Source organism: Pararge aegeria, chromosome 4 (genome assembly GCF_905163445.1).
Source record: "Pararge aegeria chromosome 4, ilParAegt1.1, whole genome shotgun sequence".
NCBI lineage: Eukaryota > Metazoa > Arthropoda > Insecta > Lepidoptera > Nymphalidae > Pararge > Pararge aegeria.
This window is the reverse complement of record NC_053183.1, coordinates 14,764,665-14,774,879: the sequence shown is the minus strand read 5'-3', so window position 1 is coordinate 14,774,879 and position 10,215 is coordinate 14,764,665. Positions and strand designations below refer to the sequence as shown.

General features: G+C 36.9%; 1 protein-coding gene across 1 annotated transcript; it reads left to right on the top strand.

The window, feature by feature from the left end:
* The first annotated feature begins 2,319 nt into the window (after positions 1–2,319).
* Positions 2,320–9,258, top strand: LOC120637948 (mediator of RNA polymerase II transcription subunit 15-like). Its single transcript, XM_039910037.1, has 2 exons — positions 2,320–2,411; positions 7,583–9,258. The coding sequence occupies exons 1-2, from the start codon at positions 2,403–2,405 to the stop codon at positions 9,245–9,247; spliced, it is 1,674 nt and encodes a 557-aa protein (XP_039765971.1). The 5' UTR covers positions 2,320–2,402; the 3' UTR covers positions 9,248–9,258.
* Positions 9,259–10,215: the final 957 nt, after the last annotated feature.

Here is a 10,215-nt window from a genome sequence, read left to right as displayed (position 1 = left end):
AACCCTCGTAGCTTTAGGTTTAAGCTGGCGAACGAAGTTATAACCATCGCCTTACAATTATGTAAACATATATGTTCATACATATATGTTTACATCATTGTCTGCTTCATAAGTGCCTGTGATAGGCCTACATGAATTAAGAAATTTTGTATTTGAATTTGAATTCAATAATTTCAGGTGTTAGTCTATATGGATCTGAAACAACTGAAGCGGTGTGAAAACGTACAGAGATAGATCACACAGGTTCATTTTATTATGAAGTAATTCAGCGTCATGCCAACAGAATAAAGGAACCGCTGCTGGGGCTGCCAGAAGGCAAACGCTTTATTGGACGTCTTTTCTAGAATATGTAATAGATGTTATTTGTAAGATTCACGCACATCAACAAATTGGCATTGAAAACAGTATATTAAATAGTAGATATTCGGTATAAAAAAAGACGAGATCAATAATTCAAATCAGTTATATTCTCCGATATCGAATTCAAAACATCGAATCGGATAACGAAAAACGCGCATCTGAATAAACTAATATAATTTGAATGATTAGTATCTTTTTTATGAAGAACGCATTGCGTTGTCACACCACGCCGCAACGCTCCAGGCGTATTAGCTATTATTGTGGTTGTGTGAATTACGACACGCGTGGACTTATCCATTGAGGCGAAGGCTCTCGACAAATAAAGCCTGTATACAGTGAGCTTATCACTCGACTTTTCTCAGTATTTCTACAGCCATTTAAAACAGTATTTCACAACACATTCTTACCCAGTATCTGAACCGTTTAATATTCTAAACCATGTTCTAATATTTACTTTAAAGTATGTATGATAACAAAGCAGCGATTTCATCGTATTTCAATAGTTAAGTAGATTTATAGTCTCCATTTTAGTTTCCCTTGTACAATATTTGTCACATAGTATGAAGGTATGCCGTAAAAGCAGCGATTTCATCTTGTACTAGCTGTTGCCCGCCACTTCGTCTGCGTTTGATTTTGTTTTTTGATGAGGCATTCAATTCAGTTGTAGTTCTAAAAAATTTAAAGTATTCAGTATCGCTAAGCCTTAAATGAGGGGTTTTCTGCTGTCCGCTGAGGAGTTCTGTCCTTTATCTCCAATCACATTCTTCAGATCTACACAAAGTTTGAGAAAAATTAAACACATATTAGGTATAACCTCTATAGTACAAAAATAATTATTTTAATTGGTTATAATTTGTCGAAGTTATGGTTTAAAATCGTCAAACACTTTCATCCCCTCTCCGAAAGGAACCGAGCTTAATGTCGCAATAAAAAGTATCCTATATTACTTCTAACACTTCCAAGCGTAACAAACAAACTTACATTGACATTTATAATATTAGTAGGGATAGTAGGGATAGGGATTAGTCGATTAGTAGATTTATGGGTTTTAGGTAGATATATAGTAAATTCAAGTCGTTTATGGACTATATTTCTTGATTCCCTTTAAACAGTTGTAACAAACCGGTTACAAAGACGACTTAAAGCAGCTCATTATTTTGATAACCCTAAATTGCGTTATCGAAAGTCTATTACCAAAAAAAATGCTTCCCATTAAACACTACAATGCGCGCTATCCAAACCCTATACTCAGAATAAATAGCCTAGCATTCAACTCTGGAATGCGATCAAATTTACCAACCTCGTTGTGTCGGAAACTTAAACGACAAACACAAGTCATAAGGCATATGTTGCTTTAGGCTCAGTTTTGGGAAATAATTTGAAAATTGGTGCCGATTCTATTTCACACAAATATCTTAACTAAACTATAATTGACAGGTATACACGACAGTAACATATTAATAGAACATATCAAATCAATAGCTCTATTTTTAGGGTCTACACGTATCTACTGATGGAAAAGGATAAAACTATATTTAGACATGTCAATTTAGTTTAGTTTATATACCTAATATCTTTTAAACCGTTCGTTCTTATCTGTATGGAATATTTTGATTAATTAGCTATGGCTTTGGTATTATTATGCCTATATTGATGTATCAAAAAAATACTCTCCTACTGATACAGTACCTACACATTTGATTAATCCACGGTCTAACAATGTTTACAAGTGAATGAGTAAAACATCCAAACGTGCTCAACTCACCGGTAGCAAAACATCACCAAAACCTTTCACATTCATATTTAGTATCAGTTTGATTGGATTAAAGTCATATTTTGATTTCAACAATCGCTATATTTTGATCCATACATAGTTTAATATCTGAAGAGCGCGCTCGTCTTTTGATCTAGCGTACGTGAACTATTGACTTTGCCTAGCATTTGCGTAACCATTGATGGCTTATTGATGAGCAAGTAGTGGTGGAGTATATAACAGAGATTTATCTGTTTACATCGCACACTGACCTCGGTAACCTAGAGACATGAACGCGGTGAGTAACGGACGAAAAAGTGAAAATGTGTAAACTTGTTAGTTTTAAATGGCGGACGCGACTTTCCTAATGTTTAAGCAAACAGTGTTGTGTTTAGTGTGTCGTTATGGATTTGTGATATCATACTAGTGTCTTGGGTTCAAATCTAAACAAAGACAATCAAAATTCAAAATTCAAAAAAAAATCAAAAACAGGAGAATCTGTAGGGTGTAATTTATAATTTCTTCAATCTTTATACTCCACACTAAGCGGATCATCCGTTTTTCATAAGAAAGTCAAATAAATTACAGTAGCGATGGCGCATATCAGTACTGGTTAAAAATCGTTGACCCAAGTCAATAACTAGATGGGTTTTTACCAATTTTGAAGTACAATGAACGCTTAAGCTAATTTTGCCATAATCCGCAAAAAACAGGAAATCTCTGTAAATACTTCGCAATTTATAATTTCTTCAGTCTTTATAAAGACTAAGTGACTTAGCAATCAATTTGGGAATTTATAATTCCTGAATCGTCTCTGGTTTGGTCAGGTAAAAAACTAGCTGGCTAGTTGGTAGCTAGCCAGCTATCTACAGATTCGTGCAGCAAAGCATTCCGATACGATAACGTGTAACAACCGATTAGAGGTATTTGTTTAATTTAACGGCATCGAGCGCATTATAACTTAGCACAAGAATAAGAAAAAAAAGATAAAGTTAGCAGATATGTATAACGGTCTTATCTGAAACAGAAGAAAGGCCATATATAAGCCACATTGCAGGCAAATCTTCACCGTCAATATTTAGTTCCGTTCCGAGATTAGGTTAGGTTAGCTTCCAATATCCTACCTGGCGCTTTCATATAACGCCAGAAATTAACAATCAATATAATCCAAAGTCGAATCGAAGAGTACGTTAGTTGCGCTATTCTTATGAACAGGGAACATTAAGAAAAGGATACATAGGTCTTTGGTAGGGAGTTCCAAATACTACGTTCTTGTGCTGCATGGGTCCAGCGGTTCCTTGCGACTCGGTTAATGTCATCAGTCCACCTCGGGGGTCTACCAACGCTGCGTTTACACCGGCAAGGTCGCCATTCTAGCACCTTGTAACCCCAACGTCTATCGGTTCTCTGCCACTATGTATTCCGGGTCTGGTCGTTAAATGGTTAGCTGGTTATTATTATAAAATTCTAATTTCATTTGTAAACCACTTACAATAATTCTTTTATTATTAACCCGAGTGTACTTTTCGGAAGGTCAAAAGGCCAATGCGCAAAAGGATATACTCATAGCCCTCGTGCTTCTACGAGGACAACCCAGTAAAAGTGTGAGAAACACCCAGTTTAACATTTCAATTAAATGAAGCAGTTTAACAGTTAACAAATTAAATGAAGTAACATTCGAAATGTTAATTTGATAATTCATCGTTTCGTAAATTAGCAAGCACGTGTCGCGGCAATTCACAGCGTGCGCTTTTTATAAAAGCTCCATAATTATATTTTCGTGTGAAAATACACGTCATTCTATCTCCACGAAAGGGAAGTTTACAATTCGCTTAAATACAAAATATTCACATTGTGTTATTTGTTGAGCAAGTGGCTAGCAAAATGAATGTAAAATAGCAATCTTTATCGCTTTTAATTGTGCATTTCGACCTGAGGTTTTATACTTAAATATTCGGGTATTGCTTCATATGACAGACATACTCGTATTATACTTCGCGACTTGCATCCGACCGTCGCATTTGCCAGATAAAGTAAACGTATTAATAAGATTTGCATCCTTATGATATAGTTTTTTTTATTTCGCACAAATATGCTCTGTTCATTTCGTAAATATAAATAGTTGGTAGTGACAGTTAACGAAAAGCCTACATCCTATCTGATCGCCGTCCAATGCTAAATATTGCTAAATTCCTGCGACTTGTTTATTGACATCCGTTCAGTTAATTGGGACTCTACCAATGGTAGGTTTTTCGGTACAGGACACACAACACACTTATAGATCCAGTAATATCTGATTAGAGTACGTAGAAATACTTACTTCGAGCGTAGCTTTTTACATCGTCAGCTGGGTGGGAAGGTGCTAAAGTAATTGTCTTAGCTTTACCGCTATGACAAATTTTCTAATGAGTACCTTCCTAAAAATCTTTGATGTTAATCAGGATTCAGGAGCAGAGTTTTAGATTTCTATAAGGATTTAATTTATCTGAAGTCGGGTTTCAGTTCTACAATAAGGAGTTAGCTGGACGTGCTCTCTATTTATATTTATTACTAGCAATCCCTCGCGACTTCGTCCGTGTCAACCTTAAAATATTGACAGATGCTATCGCGGATTTTTTTAAGAACTTTTAAAAGACAACTATTTTGTCATACATGATTTTAATAGAAACTTTAACCGTTTTGCGTTAACGGTTAAAGTTTCGCCGCACGCAGCGGAAGCTCTCAAAAGGAAATAAATCCCTGAATTTGAAACATTATTCCTTGGTGCCATAGATCTTAGCGTGAAACACACGCTAAGATCTATGGCACCTATATATAACACTGAAAGAGTTTTACAAATCGGATTAGCAGTTCCTGAGATCATCGCATTTAAGTCCGAGTATACAAACTATTTCTATAAGGTGTTGCAATTATTTATATTTTTATTGACTTCTCGGGCATTGAACCCAGGACTATTGATATTTGCCTGTATAGCATGATAAATTGGCTAATTTTATTTACCAGCACTTATGCGGTACAGAGCATTGGTCTCAATTGATGTTATTGAGCTTGACATTTACAGTGTAATCAAAATCAGTGCAGTGATTTGGCGGCGTTATAAAACACTCGTTAAAATAAAAAAGAACGAAATAAACGGTGTTGCATAAGAGTGTTTAGGTTTCCAAATTCCAAATTTGTTGCAAGAATTTACAAATCTTCCAATCATTATATAGGTAGGTATATCAAATACCAGGTTGCAATCATTTTTATCGACCCAATACCGGACCACTACTATGTGAATGAGCAAGTAAAGCCATAATATCCATATGACGACCACGAGCAGTCAGTCAAGACTAACGACTAAGAACCGGCCCACTATAGGGCACGGAATGAGAAGGGTTAAGGCCGTAATCCACCATGGTGGCCCAGTGCGGATTAGTAGACTTCACACGCCGCGCGGCGTTGAGAACATTACGCAGAACTCTTAGCCATGCAGGTTTTCACATTTTTTTTTCCGCCGCTACATAGCTCTTTAATTCAAAATCTGAATTGCTCTAACTTTATGAAACATTAACTCGAGTGTGAGATGGTGATAATAAAAAAAAAACCTGGCTAAGTTTGTTGTGGGCTCTTCTTAGACCAGGGTAAGTATGGAACCCTCCTAGTTTAAGTTAACGAATTCAGTGTTCACCAACACCTAACATTAGTGTTAATATATTAAATGTATGAACGCTTCATAAGTGCCTCTGATAAGGTCTAATAAAACATTTTTGAATTTGAATTTGAATTTAAAGTTAGAGGTACATGTCGTTGTCATTATTTGGTTGCAGGAGCTTAGTTTTATAAAAGTTTTCATTATTAGATAGGTAGAGATTTATTCATGCCTAGAATGTCTAGAATACAAGATCCCTCTCGCGGTATTAGAACTTGCCTTTGTTACCTATTGCGGAAATTTTGCGTAGAGATAATTTTCATCTCAAAAAAGCTCACTTTATTCCGGGTAAAGGATTTTCGTGGAGTTTTGCAAAGATTAACGCGTATGAAGTCGTGGGCAAAAGCTAGTATCATAAATATCATTTCCGCCAATTTAGTACGTACAAATAATAATATAATTGAGCTTTAAATCTGTCCAACAGGACCCCTTGTTCCAGAATGAATAGTAGCCCATTTTTCTCTCCAATCCATTAGGTATTACTTTGCAGTGCTAAACCGTAGACACGTCGCTGCGTGAAAGTAAACAAATTAACAAACACACTTTTGCAATAATATTAGCAAACACATATATATTGCTATGAAGCAATTAATAAGTTGTCCAATTAAATTTGCTAAGTCAAGTTTAATTTATGATCATAATTCAACATTTCAGTCGAAGACTCAGTCGAGTAGCCTTAGTACATGATTTACTCGCTCATCGCAGCAATCGAGCGTTTTCGCATATCAAACTCTGTATCGTCAAAGTAAAATGTACCTAATAAACCCTTTTTAGAATCGCAAATTCTGTACTTCTGTTTCGTCAAAACCTCCGTCCGAGGCAAAGAGTTATAGGCTTCTAATAAAATTTTACTCTGATGTTTTGAGTATTTCCATACTCGAAAACGACTTGTCTTGTACTAAGGCTACAGATAATTAAGTTTTTATTAGGAGAAAGGCCGCTCATCTGCGCGGAGTTTAAGGTCATCATTGACAGAATAATATATCTCACCACTTCAGCACGCCATATTCTGCCATTCATTTTACTAACTTACGCTAGTTCCCGCCACTTTTAACGCATTTTTCCGTACAAAATACCCCTTAAGAAACTGATACACCAACCGCAATTAAGACCTTTTGCATGTTTTGGACTACCGCTTATTCGTAACTCGTCTCTATAATTCCTATGATTCCTAAACCCCATGTACCAATCTTACTTTCAGGAATATTATACACAGCGACAAAACCAACACTTATCGCAACAACCACAATCCTGTCGCGACCGGGGTATTCCCGGGATAAACAAAATCATATGTCCTACCTCCTCCTGGTGATAGCAATCATTGTTTAAACTTTAAAAATTATGAGTTTACCATTGAAGCAGAGCATACACCTGAAAAAGGCCATGTGATTAAGTCCGACAAACATGGTCACCCGGGACTTTTTTGGAATAAAAAGTATTCTTTGCCCAACTTCAGGGAATCGAGTTTTTTTCTAGGCACGTCTTTGAAGATAGAATTGTAACTCGCCACGGCCTAAGCCTCCCACCAGTCCAGACCAGGGAAAATTCAGAAATTATAAATAGGACCACAGCGCTCTCTATATTATTATACGATATTTTACTTTTATTGGACATATTTTGACGTTCTTTTATTAAAATTATGAAATGTTACATGAATTCTAATAAAAAATGTCAACAATGTTAAAATAAAACTGCTTGAAAAAGTGATGGGATTAAGTCACTTGGAAAGTGTATCTTTAAAATTATTTTTATCATAAGTATTTCTTTATTGTTGGCAGGTAGTACTACTCGCGTTGGTTATCACCGCGGTTGCCGAGCCGCGGTACAATTCCTTTAACCCATTCCCACAGCAGGGACAATCGCAATCTGGTTACAACTACCCACAACCGCAACTACAAGCTCAATCTGGTTACAACTACCAACAATCACAAAGGCAGCAACTTGGCTATAACTATATACAGCCAAGGCCACAAATACAACAACAACCGCAATTTGGTTACAATTACCCTCAACAGCATTTCCGACCACAACTGCTACAACAACAACAACAAAACGGCTACAACTATCCTCAACCGCAACTGCAACAACAACAACAGAATAATTACAATTATCCACTACCGCAACCACAACCCCAAGCACAGCCTGGTTATAACTATCCCCAACCACAACCACAACCACAACCGCAACCGCAGCCTAAACCTGAATACCCACCTATCGATGTAAGATCATCAGCCCTTGTTCAGTCCGTACCAACTGCACAAACGATAACCATAACACCAGCGCAACCGACCTTCCAACCACTTCAGCAATCCTCTTCGTTATCACCGTTCTTATCACAGCCGCAATCAACTTTGCAACCGGAACCACAATCGTCACCACAACCACAGTCATCAACCCAACCACAACCACAACCACAGCCGCTTTTTATATCACCAACTCTGTCAACCTTCCAACCAGAACAGCAGTCATCTACGCAACCTCAACCAACATCGACTCCCCAAATTAGTTCTTCATACGGCCCTTCATCATTGCCTCAACCTACTCCTACTGTGTTAATACCGCAAACATCACCGCAAACGTCCCCTCAGCCGTCACCACAACCATTATCAATTCCTGAACCCAGTCCATCTTATGGCCCTCCGCAATCACAACCATCTCCACAACCATCCCCACAACCATCCCCACAACCACAGACAATCCCACAGCCTCAACCTACACCAACATCTATATCCAGTTCATCTTATGGTCCACCACAACCACAACCAACGCAGCAGTCACAACCTCAACAAATCCCCGAATTACTACCCATACCTCAACAACAACCCATCCGCCAACAGCAATCAATACCCCAACAGCAACTGATACCCCAACCGCAATTAATTGCACAACCTCGCGCGAGTTTTGGAGTACCACCTATTCGTAACCTATCTCCTATAATCCCTCAACAACCCATCTACCAACCCAACCTTCAGCAATATTATCAACAACAACAAAACCAATACTCATCCCAACAATCGCAGCAACAGTACAACGCACGTTTTTCATCACAATCAATACAATCGATACCTCAACAATCCAGCTACCAGGCGGATTCTAACCAATACAATTCCCAAGGTCAATTTAATGGACCACTTGACGATACGGTTATTACCAGAGTACAAAATATATTAAGAGACAACGAGCAATCAATAGCTAAAAACGCAGGATACCAGTCCCTAGTATCAGGAGTGTCCTTAGGCAATGTTCAACCCAGCCTTGAAATCTTATCGTTCGTACAAAATTCCCCTGTAGAAAGTTTGTCTAGAGGACAGAATTTACAGTTATCTCAAGGATCAGCTTCAAGTTCTAGTTCGTCATATCAAGGCAGTCAATCAATTGGTTCAACTAGCAATATTGGTTTCTTACGAACCCCACCATCTACCTCGTATGGTGTACCTAATTAATGTTATGATTATTTTGCCATATCTTTTGTAAATAAATGATTTAAGTTTTGTAAATAAAGTGCTGTATTGTTTGTTGTTATTTTTTTTAATTTTCCACATTAATTTTTTACATTTACAAAATGACAAAGCTATTAATGCTCTTTTAATTTTATACACGAACGATTTTCACGAATAAGGGATATTCAGAGTTCTTGTTCTGAAAATATACAACAGTTGATTAATAAATAATGTTATTTTTGAATTTATTAAAATTAATTAAATTGATGGTCAAATCCTTAGTATATACTCGTAATTCACTGATGATATCATATCAAAGATGCTTTATAAAAAGTCTTTATAATGAATCTTGCGGTTGCAACATTGTCTAAATTGTCCAGCAAATTATATGCCTCACGACCAGTAAACTTTACGAAAAAAATTACCTTCTACTCGCAGTTATTGAGTAAAAATCCTTGATATAAAATTTTGATTATGTGCAACATCATAAAAATGATAAATAACTTACAAGGTTGATCGAATGGTCCAAAGTTTGGACACTATCGTTAACAGGAGTTAAAAATGCAGCTTCATTGTTCTCAGTTCGCGTTGAAGTCGCTGGGTAACTTCTTTCTTTCTTATGTTGAACATAATCAGGTGCTGTTTGCTGCTGCTGCTCATTTTGTGTCACACTAGCCTTGACCTCGGGAGTAGCAAATTACTTCTTCTATATTAAACAAGATAAATGGTGTCAATTGCCCTGCGCACAAATCTAAAATGAAATTGATTTGAAATATCTAAAAATAGTGCTAAACCGTTCATTGTGATATTTGTGGTAAATAATTGCACTATTTTGCTACTACTATACTCTATAAGTTAAAACATAGTATCAGCCTATTGAAGTTCATCTGCTGGGCACAGACTTCCCCTCTCATGGAAGGGAGGTTTTGAGAGCATAGGAACACCACGCTGCTCTAATGCTAGTTGGTGGG